The following is a 19,039-nucleotide window of genomic DNA, read 5'->3' on the forward strand; positions in this document are numbered from 1 at the left end:
TTGACTCAGCTTTCGTAGGATTTTTCCCGTGATCTCTCCATATTTGGTAAAGTCATCGATTTGCATTAAAGAATGTATAAAATATTTAGTCAAGTAACTTTCACTTTCTTACTGTTCATCTGCCAAGATTCAAAGCAACGTTGAATAGTTCATTTGATTGATGGAAACGGACAATATTGCCTAATATACACAACCGAAAAATATTCATTGCAGTCTTTAAGATCAAGTTCAAGAGGTTCATTGTAGATATATATTGGATTACTGTATAGTATACTTTATTAGTCCACAGGATTACATATAATTCACTTTATCCCCCACTCATAAAACTCTAGAAAAAGAAAAAAGTTCCCATACCAAATCGCTTTAAGGGGTTTTTACTGTCCTTGAAAGCTATAGTAGCAATCATTGAACAGAATGGAGATAATGGAATTTATAGTTTTAGTCATATAAATATTCGTAGAGCACTCACTTCTTAATTCATTTCTTTATTTCTCTATTTCTTTCTGTCTTTCAAGATTGTAGAGAAGAATGGAGAGACAAAGCTTGGAAGAAGGACTGCTGCTTGAGTCACAGCCTCGTACAAATGGCACCAGAGCTGATTTCAGAGACACAGAATCACCGTTTCCGTTGCCCTCAGGCCCGCCACCGAGCAGTTCATTTATCACGGTGGTGCTTGCGTTTAGCACCCTGGTAGCTGTGTGTGGCTCCTTCTGCTATGGAAGTGCTGTAAGTAGATAGAACAAGTAGTATATATCAGCCTGGCCTGGCCAGGCCAGGACTTGAATTTAATGTTCATTTGCATCGTTTTATATTCTAATTCTAAGTTTTTTCTAAATATTTCGGAGCTTATGCTTCTGATAATCAAAGTATTTCATATTCATTAGACCATTTCTAAGATATCTGAAATAATAGTTTACCCCTTATTATTAGTAATCAGTTTGACTTTCACTGTTCAATTTAACAAATTAAGTATAGAATGTATCAGTTAAATAACAGAAAACTTAACATAAGAACGATGATGCAGGTTAAATCATGATTTCAGATACTTGAAAAGGGAAATTATATTTAGTTTCAAGTCCTAGAGAATTAGTTGAGGTGTTCGGATACTCCTGATTACCAAAAAAAAAAAATTATATTAGGAAATTTCTTTTAATATTCTTTCAAAGGGAATTTCTTTTTTCAGTCAAAAATCATATTTGTACTTTTAATTTTTAACATAAAGAATAGAATATATAATATAATATTTTGAGTGTGATGTTTCACTTTAAAAAAAAGGGAATTCTTCAGAAAAATCCGAAATTCCTGAAGAGAACAGTCTTTGTTTGACTTGAGAAGAAGAGGCGGTCATATGGAGCCCATTTTGAAACATTGTCTTGTCTCTGTGGGTAATTGGGTCATTGGATCCATAGAGATTAGTCTAAACTCTAAAACCAACTCTTTGGGCCACCATCAATAGGCCTGATATCTATATGTGGATCTTTCTTCTGCTACTCAATATGGAATTTATTTCATGAAATCATAGCCACATGATCAGCTGACTTTTACTAAAATTAACGGTTTGTGATTCTTTTACAGATATGCTACTCATCACCTGCCGAGTCTGGCATCATGCAAGACCTGAGCCTTTCTGTTGCAGCTGTTAGTACTAATTGTTTCAACCTCTCTTTATTACCTTTTTTTGCCATTTTGTTGTTAAATCTAAGAGTCAAACTAATTTATACAAAAATAATATTATATGATCTATCATAATATTAATAGTTAATGATTTTTTCTCACCCAAATAATGGCTTAATGACACTTTCCACCCACAAACTTTTAAAATATAACTTTCTCATCAAAAAAAAAAAAAAAAAAAAATACACTTCCTGATTCAGCGGCAAACGGAGAGCAAACTCGATCCATTTTGTTGGGGTTTTGAAGAAGGAAGGCCAGTGAGTCTTTTGATAGTGAAAGGTTGGATTTTGGTAGTTGTGATTGGTCATAATTTGACTTGAAAAGGACGGCTGTGCAAACCCTAATCTTTCTATTGCCGAAGATTGACATGGTTGACAGGAGTAAGGTTTGAAGGGTTTAGTGAGTGATAATCAGAGAAGAGAATGATGATGGTTTGGGGTCACCATGATATCGGAATCAGCCGACGATTGGTGGGGTAGGTGAGAGAGTGTCATTAAAAGGTGTTATATGGGTGGAAAAGTAGTATTTTAAATGTTTGTAGGTAGGAAAATGTCATTAAACCATTATTTGGGTGGAAAAAAGTCGTTTACTCTAATATTAATAATGATCATTAAAAAAAAAAAAAAACAACGTGATCACTATAGTGAGAAATATATTCAACAATGGTTCTGTGTGAAAGCTAAATGTATTGGAATATTTTTATTTAACATGCATAAACAATATTGTTTCTTCAAATAATATGCAATGTTACATAACTATCTTGTTTCTCCTTTCCAATCTTAACATTTTATCAACTTAAAATTATAAAGTCTTCTGCATTGGATTGATATTCTTATTTGATTTCATGCTTACCCGGATCATGAATTCTGCAGTATTCAGTTTTTGGTTCAATAATGACAGTTGGAGGAATGATAGGTGCCATAATAAGTGGCAGGATAGCTGATATATTAGGCAGGAGACCTGTAAGCCCTCCAAGTTTCTCCCATTCAAAGTAAAAAAATTCAACTATTCTTCACCAGTATGTAACTTGTTCATCCCATGAAACAGGCTATGTGGTTATCTGAAATATTCTGTATCTTTGGCTGGTTCACTATCGCATTCGCTAAGGTTTCATTCTTTTTTCCTCCAGTCCTTCTCCTCAATTACACTAAGCTTTGGTGATTTTAATTTTGAAGCTATGATATTTATATTCTAGCTGCATCAGAGGCATCCTATTCAATTTCAGTATCAGTGTGTCAGTAAAATCATTATGAAGTTGATATTTTGATTCTTGTTGCATTGCAAGAATGCTTTGTGGCTGGATGTGGGAAGACTTTCTATAGGAATTGGAATTGGGCTAATTACTTATGTGGTAAGTTATAACAAATGCTTAATTTTTCATTTCATCTTTGATCATTTACTTGTGTCACTTGATGATGGTTGGATTCTTTAATCCAAATCAGGTACCTGTGTATATTGCAGAAATAGCACCGAAAGATATTCGAGGAATATTTACTGCATTTAATCAGGTAACATAAACCAAAATGTAAACAATTAATCAATAGGGTTGTTTTTTAACTGTAGATTTCTAATTTTTGTTTAAGTGTATATATAGCTGATGACTACATGCGGCTGTTCACTGGTATTTTTCATTGGAAATCTCATTTCGTGGCGCACATTGGCTCTAGTTGGTAATGAATTTGTTTCTTGTGTTGTGTTACTTCAATCTGAAAGCAGTTCAGTTAAAATTGATGCTTTTTGTTATACTTCTGCAGGTGCTATTCCATGCCTGCTACAAATTGTAACTTTATTTTTCATTCCTGAGTCTCCTAGATGGCTGGTGAGTTCAATTCAACACACTGAAAAATTTAATTTAATGCTGGATTATTTTGATGGACAATGTATAAATACATATTGGTTTTGCTCTAGCATATGGAGATCATGAAATAATTGAACGTTAATCGATTTCTTAGTGGAGAGAACAAATACAATTTTTGCAGGAAAAAAAAGGTAAAGAGAAGGAGTTTGAAACAACTCTGCAGCGCCTCAGGGGAAAGAATGCTGATATTTCTCAAGAAGCAGCTGATATTAGAGTATTATTTTCTCAACATTATTTAATTTTTAATGGAGACTTCCACTTCATCTAGAGGGAAGGGAACTATAAGTAATATTTTCTGATTGGCAGGATCACATTGAAACCTCTCAACAAGAGTCAGAAGCTAGATGGCTAGATTTGTTCCAAAGGAGATATGCAAATTCACTGATTGTGAGCCTATACAAATATAAATCAATCTGTTACCTTTCAGTTTCACAAGTTTTCCTGATATTTCAATGCAATTAAAAATCTGTATAGATTGGCGTTGGCCTTATGCTCCTACAACAACTAGCAGGGGTTAGTGGTATGGTCTACTATACTAGTACCATATTTGAAAAATCTGGTAATTAATCCTTCATTTTGTTTATCTTATTTTTGATGATTGATCATACAGTGAAAATTTAAAGAAATGGATGATTCCAATATCTGGTTTTACCACAGGTTTTTCCACTAGCATTGGAACCACAGCAATGGCCATCATACAGGTTGTAGCTAGCTAGAATCTTATAAGCGAATTCAAAATTCTCTTTATTGTACTTCTTATCAAGTAAAAATACTTTTTCCAGCTTCCGGCAACAGTTGTCGGTGTCCTATTGCTTGATAAAGCTGGAAGAAGACCACTCCTCATGGTTAGAATGGCTGAAGAATTTCTTTTAAACATTTCATGTTGTATTTCAACAAACCTAAAACCAAATTTTCCTAAAATATTTGCAGATTTCAGCCGGTGGAATGTGCTTATTTTGCTTCCTTGTGGGATTGGCCTTCTGTTTCCAGGTTTTCTGAATTTCTTAAACATTCATTCCACTCTACTCTTTTACGATTGATTTTGCTTTTCATTTCTAAAAATCTAGATTAATTTGATGGACAGGAAATTCCCCATATGGAGAAGTTCACTCCTAATTTGGTATTTATTAGCTTACTGGTAATCAATCATAACCCCCCCAACAAAAAAAAAGAAAAATTATTTGCTTTTGAATTTTCAAGTAACATGTAATCAAATTGTGCATCAAATAATCACTACTACAACAGGGGCTTTGTGTAGCTAACGCTATAGGCATGGCAGGAATCCCCTGGATTATAACATGAATTTAGGGAAGTGTTTCCATTTCAGATATTTCCGATAAACGTTAAGGCCACAGCTGGAAGCCTGGTGACTTTAATCAACTGGTCAATCTCTTGGCTTATGACTTACACTTTCAACTTTATGCTGGAATGGAGTTCTGCAGGTTATCCTCTCTCTCTCTGTCTCTCCGACACACAAACACACAGCATAGGTTAATAATTAAAGCTCACAAATTTCCACATTACTGCAGGAACCTTTCTCATTTTCTCAGGAGTTAACTTGGCAACTGTTGTTTTCGTTGAAAATATGGTTCCAGAGACTAAAGGACGAACTCTAGAAGAAATACAGGAAACAATTAATTAGTTTTTGTTTTCTGTGATAAGATAAATGCTGGAATTTTCTGTGTGATAAACTGCATTGTATTTGGTGTATCAATTCATTTCACATTTTCAGAATGCAGTGCTATATATTTTATTGTATTCAGAAACCTTGTTTCTGTCGCTATGTCTTGAGTAGTGATGTGCTTACAGATTATTACTCTCAGAAAAAAATTATTGTTCAAGAAAAGCAAAATCTTTTTTGTTTAACAGATTGTTTCCAGCCTCTCATATTATATATCGATTATCATTGTGCTGATGTGGCTCATGATTTTCCACGGTAGAAGTCAACTCTTATTATAAAGAGTCAAAGGAGCAATGCGGCGTCGTTTTGTCCTGGACCAAGTTGTATGTCGTGTCCTTCGATCCTTGACTCTTGCTAAGCCTTTCATCTCTCTTTGCCTCTCAAAACACATGGCTGAAGAATCTTCTGGATTGTTTCCCATCTCACAGTTATGGAAAAATCAAAGACAGGTGGCGGCTGATTTAGAGAAGGATGTTTGTGTATTTAAGTGTGATTGCTGCAGAAGAGAAGGCAAATCTCAATTGCAAAACCTAGGGTTTTCAATTTAGGTGTGTTCCTTCTTTTGTATTCTTCTTATTTCTTTATTCATCCATTGTACATTTTTAGTGATTGAGTAATAAAAATACCCTATTTTGAGCCTTGGAGAGTGGATGTAGGCTACAAAGCTGAACCATTATAATCGGCCGTGTTCTGTGTTCTTTTTTGCTTGCTTATTTCTTTGTTTTGGTTAATCAATTCGACTATTGATTGTGCTATTAGGGCTGGAAGTGTTTATTAGTAAACCCTAGAATTCTAACAATCGTAATATGTTATTTTTTATTATTTTCAAATAAAAAAACAAATTAGTAAAATCCAAATATTTCCCTTTTATGCAATTTAATAGTAATGGACAATAGCCTCACGAGAATAGAGGCTGAAACCAGAAGTGCCTAAGGATATGAAGGTTAATCTTTTCAGAGAGTAATGTAATCTGTAAGCTCGTCACTACTCAACAGTTGCACCAACACGCAGTCATCACTGTTGCTGCCACCAAACAAGTCCTCAATTACAACTGTGCTTGTGTTTAGCGCCTTAGTAGCTCTCAGTGGATTATTCTGCTATGGAAGTGCTGTAAGTAGAACAATAGTACCATTCAACTGCATTGAATCTATCAGGGTTTGTGAACTCTATTTAATGTTTAGGTATCCATTTTTAAAGACGCAATGAAATGATTTACCAAGTTGTTTAAGCAAGTCAAGTTAGAACAAATCACAAATAATAAAAAGTTGTAAATGTAAAGCACACCAGTATATACATGGTTTGGCTAAATCCACTTTTAGCCTACATCCATGGGACTTCGTTCAAATCGAAGCAAATCCACTAATCAACAAACATTACAAGATATAGTTCAAAGTTGATATAAGATATAGTAAAAAGAACTTTCTGTTTAACTTTACACTTAGCACCACACTCTGAATCTCTAATGTCTTGTTGCATCACAGATCTCTTCACACCAGGTTCACTCCTGGAAAATGCTTGAGCTCCATCCAAGCTTCAGTCATTGAAGACACGCTCCAGCATCAACAAAGGAACCACGTTCTAGCTGCCATTCAACAATGAAGATAAACAAGAAAGTTTCTAGCACAAACCCATATAAAAGAACCTAACTAAGACCAACTTTCTGAAAAGTTTAGAGCACCAACGAAATAGATATTCAGGTTCAAAAAGAAAAACAAACAAGGAAGAAGATGAACTTCCTTTTAGCTCTAGAAAGATGAAGGATGATAAGTTTTTAGCACAAAAACATATGGGGAACCTTCAAGGAAAAAACTCTCTGAAAGTTTCAAGGCACAAGGCAAAAACAAACATAAAGGTTAGTTCACAAATGAGCAAGAATGAAGAAGATATAGACCAATTTCATGCTCCCCAATTCTTGCCAAGTCAGCAAACAAGGGTAGACATATATTGGTCCAAAAATAGAAAAGATTTAATCTATCTTTTGGGACCACAACCAAAAAGGGAAAAAACTTATTTCCCTGAACCATAAGAGGATATTGGGACACCTATAGGTGGTGCTCATGACAACATAAAAGATGCGAAAAAAAAAAAAAAATATCTCAGCTGATAAAGATAAAAACATAACTTATGAAAAATGAGTTAGACGTGCGATGTTAGCACAACCAAAAAGTGTGCGCACACACGAAATGGAAAAGCAAAAGACATAAGTTTGACATAGCTGAACATGTAGAGGACAAAAAGAATTCCAACTTTTTGTTGGACCATAAATATATCTTTTCTCTTTTTTGGGAGACCACAGACAAAGCCTTACAACTTTTTAGGATCACATAAGAAAATTGTGACAAATGTAAAGTTAGGTCACACAAGAATATCATGAATCAAAATAAGCTTGATGGGCAAAACAACAGAGAGAAAATGCCACTTGGCAAAATGTGTCACCCTAACATAAGTTTGACAAAAATATCAATAGAATCAATAATGAAGAATTCGTGTTCCAAATATTAAAATCTATATTTAATAACTAGTAGCTTTCAGCTTACAATCTTAGTTGACTCAAAAGAAGATGAGGGTACATAGAATCCTTTCTCATTCCTACCAAATCCTAAAGTGTGTTTTAAGAAATAATTGGATAGATATAGTTAATTGTGTCATTTTCTCACTTTGAATACATGGTTTGTGACTGTTTTGAAGGTGGGCTATTCATCACCTATTGAGTCTGGTATCATGCAAGACTTGGGCCTCTCTTTGGCGGTTGTGAGTGGAACCGGACCCCGACCCGCACAGGGTCGGTTCCACCCAATTTGGAACCAGAACCGACCATATGTGGGCTAGTTCTAGTTCCTACTTGAAACCAGTAGATGGGTGGGTACCCATCGGTTTCGGTTTTACCTTTTACCCATGCTCACCCCTATGTGCACATATGAATGTTAAATAATATAGTCTATTTCAAGGCATCTTGTTTGCCAAATACTCTTCTGCATTGAATCCCTGATTCTTGTGAAATAATCATGTGTAATATAATATGCCTTGTTTTGGTTTTAGGGGTTAAATATAGCTTGTTGTAGTCTTATAGATATATAAATTATAATTAAATATACAAAAGTAATTGGTTATTGTATCCTGGTATTCCGTTTTATATCTCAAACTTTTCCACGATTCAACAGTTTGAGTGTTAGTGCTGGTTAGGTAGGTAAGGTTTCAAAATCAAAGCGGTTAATTAGTCAAGTCTTTTAAATAATTCACTTAATTTCTTTACCAAGATTGTAAGCAAAGATGGAATAGCTTCTTTGATTGGAGAAGTACCAAACCTAATAAATGTGTTACTCAAATGGCTCTATGCAAAGTTTGACAAATAACCTTACCGGAAATATATAAAAAAATTGATAAAAAGATTACATAGTTAAAAGCCTATAACATTTTAGCTAACTGCTAAGAATTTGAATTTACGTAGCTAGATTGAATAACACTCATCTCTCTCTCTTTCTTTTTCATGAAGAAAACAGGAGACGGCAAGTAAGAGATGGAGAGACAAAACCTGGAAGGAGGACTGCAGGCAACTTTGCTTGAATCAAAGCCAAATGGCACGGGAATTGATTTTAGCAACACGCGGTTGCCGTCCCCGCCACCCAGCAGTTCATCCGTGACGGCAATGCTTGTGTTTAGCACCTTGGTGGCTGTCTGTGGCTTCTTCTGCTATGGATTTGCTGTAAGTAGAACAAGTTCTATATATATATTGGCGTAGCTAGGACTTACTACTTAGGAATATAGATGTTCATTTTATGTTGTTACATGAACATGCAAGGTCAGAATAAACATGAAAATTCGTGATGGATATAACTATTAAGACATAATCATGTGTTTCTATCTTATCAATGAATATGACTTTTGAAAGCAGTAAACATTTTTTCCCACCCAAAGTTTGCCTTAATGAACTTTTCCACTCAACAAGTTTCAAAATATCACTTTCTCACCCAAAGTTTATATTCCATTCATACCCAAAGCCAATTCTGATGACGAAAATTCTCTTTGTCATCATCATTTGAACATTCAGTCTCTTTTCTACAAAACCACTCTTACTTTGGCACATGATTTCTAGTCGATTGTCGGCCACCGCAAAGCTAGGGTTTCTTGTTTTTAGTTGATTTCTAGTTGGTTTTGACGGCGAATATTCAATCGGTCACCACCATTCGATCCACTAGCCTCCATTCTACCAAACCCCTGGTATCCTGGCTCTTGATAAATTGCCGAACACGGACTAAGAAAGTGAACTGTACTTTGGATATTAACAGAATATAAACTTTGAGTGAGAAAGTGGTATTTTGAAACTTTTTGGGTGAAAAGCATCGAGGGAAACCTTGGGTGGGAAAAAGTCGTTTACTCTTTTGAAAGTCCCACACTACTTTCTGAAAATTCCTAGTGAAATTAACAATCTTTAATTGACTTAAGAAAAGATGAAGACTTCGTATAAGCCCATTCTAACTTCTCCCAAGTCCAAAATTGTGTTCAAGTAAAATTTGGACTGGGATCGGTAATTGGGTCATTCATCATTGGACCTATACAGGTTTAGTCCATCATCAATAGGCCTCATATGTGGATCATTCAGCTAGTAAAATATGACAGCATAGCCACACAATCAGCCCACTTTTACTGGAACTAATGGCTTGTGATTGTTTTGCAGGTGGGTTACTCATCACCAGCTGAGTCTGGCATCATGGAAGACCTGGGCTTGTCAGTTGCAGCTGTTAGTACTAATTGTTTCCATTTCTCCAAAATCACCCTTGTTTCCTTTCATTATTCAGAGTAAATCAAACCATTTTATATACAATTATATTAAAGTTATCCTCATATAGTTTAAAGAATATATTCGACATTAGCTTAAAACTATAGTTCCTGTATGAAAGCCGAATGTATTGGAATATTTTCATTTAACATGCATCAACATTTCTGTTTCTTCAAATATAATGCTATGCTACATATGTCATCTTGTTTCTTCTTGTCAATTTCAAAATCATATAAACTCATAAATTCTTCTGCATTGGACTGCATTAATTCCCTAGTTTGTTTTCATGCTTCCCCTGATCATGAATTGTGCAGTATTCAGTTTTTGGCTCAATAATGACTGTTGGAGGAATGATTGGTGCCATATTAAGTGGCAGGATAGCTGATATACTTGGCAGGAGAGTTGTAAGTCTTATTTAAGTTTCCCTGATCTGTAAAACTCAACCATTCTTCTCCATTATGTAACTTGTTCATCTCATTAAGCAGGCCATGTTGTTCTCTGATATATTCTGTACCTTTGGTTGGTTTGCTATCGCTTTCGGGAAGGTTTAATTCTTTTTCCCTTCTGTCCTTTTTCATAACTATACTTCATTCACCAAATGCTTTATGTAATCTTTTTTCTACATTAGTGTATCAGTAAGATGATTATGGAATTGATGTTTAATTCTACCATTTGCAAGGATGTTCTGTGGCTGGATTTGGGAAGACTTTCTATAGGGTTTGGAATTGGACTTATTTCTTATGTGGCAAGTTAACAAATTAATGCTTTTTATTTCATATTTGATCATTTAGTTTTGGCACAGAATGATAATTGCATTCTTTAATCCAAAACAGGTACCTGTATATATTGCAGAAATAACGACAAAAGATCTCCGGGGAGTATTTACTGCATTCTCTCATGTAACATAAACTATAATACAAAAAATTCAGTCAATAGGTTGTTTGTTGAGTGCATACTGCGGACTTCTAATTTCTTAAGTGTACAGTTGATGAATACATGCGGCTTTTCACTCGTATACATGGTTGGAAATGACATTTCTTGGCGCACATTGGCTCTAGTTGGTAATAACTTTCCCTGCTATATTATTTTACTTTAATTTGAAAGTTCATAAAAAATTTGATTAACTTTCTCATTTTTCTGCAGGTGCTATTCCATGCCTGTTGCAAATTGTAACTTTATTTTTCATTCCTGAGTCTCCTAGATGGCTGGTGAGTTCAATTCAACATATTGTAGGGAAAGCAGTTTGATTTTTCTGTAGTATATGTAAAGCGATAATGGAGTTCTAAGTACAAAGGATAAATGCGTATTGTTTTTGCAGGTAAAAGTTGGAAGAGAAAAGGAGTTTGAAACGACTCTGCAGCGTCTCAGGGGAGAAATTTCTGATATTTCTCAAGAAGCAGCTGATATTAGAGTTTGTTTACCACTTCATCTTTTTAATGGAGACTTCAACTTCACCTTGAGGGAATTACAAGTAATTTAAATTGTTTTGTAGGACAATTTGGAAACCTTTCACCAGGGATCGGGAGCTAGATTTTCGGAGCTGTTCCAGAGGAGATATGCAAATTCACTCATTGTGAGCGTCCCAAATATGACTCATTCTGTCACCTTTCAGTTTCATGATTTTCCTGATATATCAATGGAATTAAAACTCATTAGATTGGAGTTGGCCTTATGTTCCTGCAACAACTAGCAGGAGTTAGTGGCATGGCATATTATGCTGCCAGTATATTCGAAAAAGCCGGTAATTATCCTACAGGATTTGGTCTTATCAATCATACAGATAATATAATGGACAGGAAAAGAGATTACTAATTCAAATATCTGATTTTTCCATAGGTATTTCCACTAGCCTTGGAAGTACAATAGTATCTATCACAGCGGTAGTCACTAGACTTTTTAATTCTCATCTCAAATTTGGATTCTCCTTATTGTATTTCTTACTATGAATACATATTGTCGGCAGATTCCAGCAACTGTTGTTGGAGTTCTATTAATGGATAAAGCAGGAAGAAGACCACTCCTCCTGGTTAGAATGGCAGAAAAATTTGTTTCAAATATTTCATGTTGTTCATCAACAGTTGAATAAACAATGTTTACCAAATATTTGCAGTTTTCAGTTGCTGGATTGTGCATCTGTTTCTTCGTTATGGGATTGGCATTCTGTTTCCAGGTTAACAAAATCCTATTAAACATTCATTCTACTTTACTCTTTACTATTGATTTTGCTTGTTATTTCCATAAGCCATTTTTTTTTTTAATTTCTGTTAAAAATGTAGAGTATTTTGGTGGACAGGAAATTCCCCACATGGAGGAGCTCACTCCTATTTTGGTGCTTGTAAGCTTAGTGGTAATCCATCAAAAAATAAAAAAAATCCAATAGTTCTTGCTGATTCTACAAGTCTATATAAATTTCTAGTAGTATATTAACAAATTTTGTGTCAACTAATGACTACTACAACAGGGTGCTAGTGTAGCTAACTCTGTAGGCATGTCAGGAATACCCTGGGTTATAATGTCTGAGGTAAATAACCTTCTCAAATTTATTCACAGGAATTTATATTAAACAAGGTTTAAAGCATATAGTCAGGGATATATTCCATTTCAGATATTTCCTATGAATGTGAAAGCCGCAGCTGGAAGCCTGGTGACCTTTGTCTGCTGGTCATGCTCTTGGGTTATGACTTACACTTTCAACTTTATGATGGAATGGAGCTCTGCAGGTTATCCTCTCTCTTTCTCTCTTTCTCAAAAGCCTCAGACACACACATTGGTTAGAAATAAACGCTCAGAATTTGCCACACTGCTGCAGGAACATTTTTCATTTTCTCAGGAGTTAACTTGGCAACTGTTATATTCATAGCAAAGATGGTTCCGGAGACTAAAGGACGGACGCTAGAAGAAATACAGTTAACAATTAGTACTTCTTTTTTGTTATAAGATAAGTGCCAGATCTTTATATGTGCAAAATTGTATCGTCTTTGGTGTATGATCACATCCTACCGTGAGTATACATTACATTTCTATTATTGAAACATTAATGATAATTATATTTGATTTTCCATCAGCTCAAGCCGAATGGCACTGGGCCGTATACTGGACATTGAAGTGGTCATTTTTTTATTGGGCCTGACAGAGCCCAGTCCAAATTTTGGCCCATGTAAGTATTTAGTTACCAGACGTACTCTATTGCATCATAAATTGAAAGTGTAAGTAGAAAGAAAAGCGCATAACCAAGGAACTAATGTCACAAGGTCTCGTGCTGAACCCTTGATGTTTATAGGAAATATTAGGAACAAAAATATTATATTTACAAAAATATTATCTTTACAATTCAATCTCACAATATTGTTTTACAACCTTAACGTAGTGGTAGAGTTGATACTACCACATAAACTGACGATTTTGACTAAATATAAACGATCGTTTCTTAGAGATGAACGATATTTCCTTAAGGACGAACGACCGTTTATTCATAAGGAATAACTGTTCTATTAAAAATGAATAATTATTCCTTTCGAAGGAATAATTGTTTCTTCATAAGACAAAAAATAGTCTATTACATGACATATTTTTTGTCAAATATTACTCTTCCACAATGAATCTTGCTTCCTGTCAAATAATCATATATAATATAATATGCCTTGTTTCGGTTTTAAGGGTTATATATAACTTGTTGTGTGTGTGATATATACACACACAAGAAGTTATATATATATAAATTATAATTAAATTAATATACAAGTATTAAATTATTGTATCCTGGTATTCCGATTTGTCCTAAAATTTTCCACATTTCAACAGTTTTGGTGTTAATGTTAGTTAGGTAGGTGAGTGTTAATGAAATTTCATTTATAAAAATCTAGATTAATTTAATGGACAGGAAATTCCCCATATGGAGAAGTTCACTCCTGATTTGATATTTATTAGCTTACTAATAATCACTCGTAACCCAAAAAAAAAAAAAATTATTTGCTTTTGAATTTTCAAGCAACATGTAAACAAATTGTGCATCAAATAATCACTACTACAACAGGAGCTTTGTGTAGCTAACGCTGTAGGCATGGCAGGAATCCCCTGGATTATAACATGAATTTAGGGAAGTGTTTCCATTTCAGATATTTCCGATAAACGTTAAGGCCACAGCTGGAAGCCTGGTGACTTTAATCAACTGGTCAATCTCTTGGCTTATGACTTATACTTTCAACTTTATGGTGGAAGGAGTTCTGCAGGTTATCCTCTCTCTCTCTCTCTGTCTGACACAGAAACACACAACATAGGTTAATAATTAAAGCTCACAAATTTCCACATTACTGCAGGAACCTTTCTCATTTCTCAGGAGTTGACTTGGCAACGGTTGTTTTCGACTGTCGTTGCAAAGATGGTTCCAGAGACTAAAGGACGAACTCTAGAAGAAATACAGGAAATAATTAATTAATTTTTTTTTTTTTTTCTGTGAAAAGATAAACGCTAGATTTTGTTGTGTGATGAACTGCATTGTATTTGGTACATCAATTCATGTCACATTTTGGGTTGCTATTTGTTTGGGCCAAAAATCATCTTAGGCTTAATAAGACCTAATAATGAAATAAACATATCACGCTCCAATGCCTCAACCTAATCCTGATTGGACCTACATTTAAAATCACTTTGTAAACTACCCACTCTATGAGTTGGGTTATTCTATAAGTTAAGCTAAACTGGGTTTCAGCTCATTAGCCTGCAACAGTCTATAAATAGGAAATCAGAATCCTATTCTATTTCCTCTTCTACTAAGATTCTAAATCTTACTCAAACTATTAAACTTGATCTGATAAGGTCAAGAAATCATATTTCTTTCATGATAGAGATTATTTTCCAAAATAGGACTTAGTATCCTACTAAGATTCCGAATCTTATTTAAACTATTAAACTTAATCTGATAAGGTCAACAAATCATAACTCTTTCATGATATGAATTATCTCCAAAAACAGGACTTAGTGTCCTACTAAGATTCCAAATCTTATTTAAAATATTAAACTTAATCTAATAAGGTCAAGAAATCATATTTCTTTCTTAATAAGGATTATCTCCCAAAAAAGAGGACTAAATGTCCTACTAGGATTCCAAACCCTTGGGTTCACTGTAAAAACAGAGGTTTGCCCTCTCATTAGGCATGCAATCTCCCATAGTCAATCTTCACTACTCAAAACCATTTATTTGCTCTAAATTCTTGCTCCCAAGAACCCGACGCCTCCACCGTAGTTCTAGCTTCCGACAAGACTCCTAGTAATTCTTCATCTCCTTAATTCTTATCAAATAATCTCTTTCAGCTTTGCTGACTTGAGCGTCGGAGTGCCTACGGCAAACACCACCCCGGTGTTTTCCGGAAGCTTCACGCTTGCCCTTTCATGTGTGCGGGTTTAGCGGATTGTTAGTGGCCTCAACCTCACGGGATCAGACCTTATTTTCATGACGGTAGATTTTTTGCATCTACAGTTTTGCGCCCACCGTGGGGCCCTGACAATCATCTGCCAACGACGACTACAACATGGGAGGTGACACGAAACTCCTTTTGACTGACAATGTTAATCAGAAAATCCCATCACGATAAGAATTTTTTTTTCTTTATTTTTCTTCGTTTGCTTTATCTATTCACATGCCGTATTATATCTATTCGGCATATCGTAATTTATTTTATATTATATCCATTAAGTGGGTAGTATAAGACCTTGAAGCTCATATTATTGTTCTAAATTAATAATAGAATAATAATATGTCAGAGTTTAAAGTGGTGTTCCTAAACCACTTGATTCATTGACTTTGCTTCAACAATCTCTCTTCTTTAACCCTCTGTTCAGATAAGGCAATAGCTTCTGTCTCTAACCTTTCTACACGTGCCTTTTCACTTCAATCACCAGGTGGTCCGCCACCGTCATCAGAGCTTTGCAATGCATTAACCGCCATAAAACCAGTCAATTTGTTCATTCAAGAAAATGCCGCAATACACCAGCATCTCTAGGACCTCCGCCCCATTAGAAGGTAACTCAAAACTCGATCAACCTTGATCCAATCCCAATTCAACTTCACGGAGATTTGCCACCACTTTAAAACCCAAAACCCATCCACCTGTTCTCCTAAAATCGCCCTAACAGCTTCTCCAATCACATAGTTAAATCCTAAAAACACAGCAGTAATCCTCTCAAAACACCCAAAGTCATCTACCAAACATGAAGAGAAACCCCCCAGACAAAACCTGCTTAAGTGACGCCACCCACTCTCGCCTAATCTCCTTACCCCACTGTATTCCAAAACTCCAAACTCGAACCATCGCCCCTTCCCAACCAATACATATCAACTCAAACCACCTTCACATCACAATCTCCAGCACACCTGTCACAAAAGCCCTCATGCTCCCCGCTGTTTGCAAACTTTCCACTCCCCACTGCAACTTAGCACCACTAAACAACATGAGTAGTCCACTTAATGATATTTGGGTCTGCACATACAATATCAATGTGTCCATTCGGTTCAGCCCAAAAGTGAATCACGTGCCCACTCAACTTCAACTGGTTTAACTCCAACATAGAAAGTAACACCACTCTCTCTACTCGGTCCAGCAAGCATGGGTGGCAGCACTTGAAAGGGAAAGGTATGTGTCATTATCACCTTTTAACTACCACTCTATTTGGTTAAATCTTTCTCTATTTGGCTCATTACTTAAATACATGCAGCCCATTTTTCCATTTAGCTCACTTTTCATTTAGTCCATAACACATGCACATCATACATATTGACTCTCCATTTGGCTCTTTGCTGAAAACATGAATGTCATGCATGTCACTGCTCCAGCTTCAATCAAATATTTTCAACTACAAAGTTGGTCATGCCGATTGGGCCACATAGCCCTCAAAGGTTTCAACTACAAGCTGTTAGACCAATCATCACGGTCTAAAAATTAAACCTAAATACCGTAGTAGTGGTAAGCAGGATCGAATCCACAGGGAGCAAGACCAACAACCTAATGTATTTTAAGTAGCGGAAATGAAATTGGCAATGAATTAATGAAACTAAATAGACTAAATGCAAATAATGAAATAGTGAAATTAAAACAAATAAAGACTTTATATAAAAATGTTGCCGTTACGGTTTTTGTTCGACACGAGACCGACTCACACATTTCTCCTCCACCTTCTACGATCCCCTAAACCTACAAGGCAGGTAAATCAATGAAATGGCTTCCCGACACTCTAGGTATAATCTATCTTGTCTCACCCGATCACTCAAGTTCGATTGGTTAAAGACTATCATTGAACGTCGATAAATGCTACAAGGCAATACCACTAGTTGGTACGCGATTAACAAATACATTTGTCAACACTAATATCCAATCAACCAACTTCACAATAAACGCAACAATAGTAAATTAAATTAAATCCGAACACAACTCAATTAAATCGATGCAAGTAATGAAAAGCAACATCATCATTTAATTATTCCAAACCAACGTTTATCATTCAGCAAGTTCTATGAAAACATTAAATCATAATGGACAACAATATTCATCACAACTATGCTCAAATCATATTAAAGTATCGAAATCAATCATGAAACGAAAACAAATATAATCCGAAGCACAATACTACCAAATGTCCTATAATCGGGCTCATCCAACTAGTCGAGAGCTGATGAGAGAGTCGTGAGTCAATCCCGATCTCGCCTATGCCGTAACAGACAACCGGGAGCTTAGCCGCTCATGTGTTTGTGAGAGCTGAAACGGTGGAAACGGAGCTGACCATGGCATAGGAGGTAACGACAGTGATATGATGCAAGAAGGGGCGAAAACGACCACGGATAGCCCAAAATACAACAGCGGCACTTCGCCAGAAACCGTTAATTTTCCGGCGGTCTCCGGAAAGGTGGTGGAATGGATCCAAAGGTCCCGATGGAAACTCTGGTGATGGGGAGTTCAGATCAGGTCCTGGGGAGGTGAGAAGTCATCGGAAATGAGCAGGATCTAGCCTGGAAGATGAAGAGGCGCGGTGGCAAAATCGCGATTCCGACGGTTTTCGCGGTGGTTGAAGCTGGGAAGTGTAGATCCTGCTGTGGGGAAGGGAGATCGACCCTTGGGGAGCTGGAACGTCGCCGAAAAACAGCCAAAACTGGCTGGGAAGACGAAACGACACGGTGGGAAGATGAAACGCCGCGTGGTGTTGCTTGGTTCACAGTGGTGATGAAGGTGATTGTGACCGGAGTAAGGAGCCGAAGTCGTCGAAAAGGAATAAGCCCGGAGCTTGTTGGAGAAGGTGAAGGGTCGCTGGAAATATGATGAACAGCCCCCTGGAACACGCTCTGCATTTTTCTTTTTATAGAACAAATTGTAAATATCAATTTGGTCCCTGTATAATTGAAAGTGACAAAATCAGCCCCTTAAAACATGACATTTTACCCCCTAAACAGCATAAATGAGACAAATCACCCTAATCCATAAACCACAATCTAATATCAACTCATATACTTTCCAAAATCATTCCAAACACGTTAAATTCATAAGAAAAAATTTAGGAAGCGATTTTTGTGAATAAATTTATAAATTCTTTAATTATCTCAATATACTTCAATTTAATCACACATGGGTATTTTTATCACCAAAATAGAGTCACTTTCATGACTCTAACACACTCCCCAACTTACTCTTGGTCGTCCTCGAGTAAAGTTAAAGGAACTCTTTCAACATTCTCACAAAACCATACACACCATATTCATCAACAACCAAGACATTCCAAAAGGTAAAGTGAAGAATTTGAACATAACAAGTAAATAACACAATATAAATAAAGACCTAAAGTTTCTGTCAAGATTTGCCTATCTCCATTCAAGCTTCTCAAACACACATTTCATACTATCACAATGTTAAATGTCATGCAAAACTCCCCAACTTATGTACACGCAACATAATGCTCATTTTCCACAAGATTTTGACATATAATTTCTTTTTCATTCATCACCTTTTTTTTTTTTTTTTTTTCTTTTCTTGTCTTAACTTCTTAAGCTTTCTAGAAGGTCCGTGTA

General features: G+C 35.7%; 1 protein-coding gene and 1 pseudogene across 2 annotated transcripts in view; both read left to right on the forward strand.

Moving 5' to 3' along the window:
• Nucleotides 1–233: 233 nt before the first annotated feature.
• On the forward strand, nucleotides 234–6,013 carry LOC116119769 (annotated as a pseudogene).
• Nucleotides 6,014–8,649: 2,636 nt separating this feature from the next.
• The window catches only part of LOC116119771 (sugar transporter ESL1-like), a 54,254-nt gene continuing 43,864 nt past the window's right edge, over nucleotides 8,650–19,039 (forward strand). The window contains exons 1-18 of one of the 2 annotated variants that reach the window (XM_031405700.1): nucleotides 8,650–8,916; nucleotides 9,889–9,951; nucleotides 10,305–10,394; nucleotides 10,476–10,535; nucleotides 10,670–10,735; nucleotides 10,824–10,889; nucleotides 10,976–11,051; nucleotides 11,134–11,198; nucleotides 11,309–11,401; nucleotides 11,483–11,563; nucleotides 11,647–11,731; nucleotides 11,827–11,870; nucleotides 11,954–12,016; nucleotides 12,101–12,160; nucleotides 12,284–12,337; nucleotides 12,452–12,511; nucleotides 12,596–12,710; nucleotides 12,800–13,017. In XM_031405700.1, the coding sequence (XP_031261560.1) occupies nucleotides 8,731–8,916; nucleotides 9,889–9,951; nucleotides 10,305–10,394; nucleotides 10,476–10,535; nucleotides 10,670–10,735; nucleotides 10,824–10,889; nucleotides 10,976–11,051; nucleotides 11,134–11,198; nucleotides 11,309–11,401; nucleotides 11,483–11,563; nucleotides 11,647–11,731; nucleotides 11,827–11,870; nucleotides 11,954–12,016; nucleotides 12,101–12,160; nucleotides 12,284–12,337; nucleotides 12,452–12,511; nucleotides 12,596–12,710; nucleotides 12,800–12,927 (1,455 nt within the window). In that variant the 5' untranslated portion in view covers nucleotides 8,650–8,730 and the 3' untranslated portion in view covers nucleotides 12,928–13,017. Of the gene's footprint in view, nucleotides 8,917–9,888; nucleotides 9,952–10,304; nucleotides 10,395–10,475; nucleotides 10,536–10,669; nucleotides 10,736–10,823; nucleotides 10,890–10,975; nucleotides 11,052–11,133; nucleotides 11,199–11,308; nucleotides 11,402–11,482; nucleotides 11,564–11,646; nucleotides 11,732–11,826; nucleotides 11,871–11,953; nucleotides 12,017–12,100; nucleotides 12,161–12,283; nucleotides 12,338–12,451; nucleotides 12,512–12,595; nucleotides 12,711–12,799; nucleotides 13,018–19,039 lie in introns of those variants that run through there. The other variant, XM_031405701.1, reaches the window with a different exon arrangement.

This window comes from Pistacia vera, unplaced genomic scaffold, assembly GCF_008641045.1.
Source record: "Pistacia vera cultivar Batoury unplaced genomic scaffold, PisVer_v2 Contig906, whole genome shotgun sequence".
In the NCBI taxonomy this organism is placed as follows: Eukaryota; Viridiplantae; Streptophyta; class Magnoliopsida; order Sapindales; family Anacardiaceae; genus Pistacia; species Pistacia vera.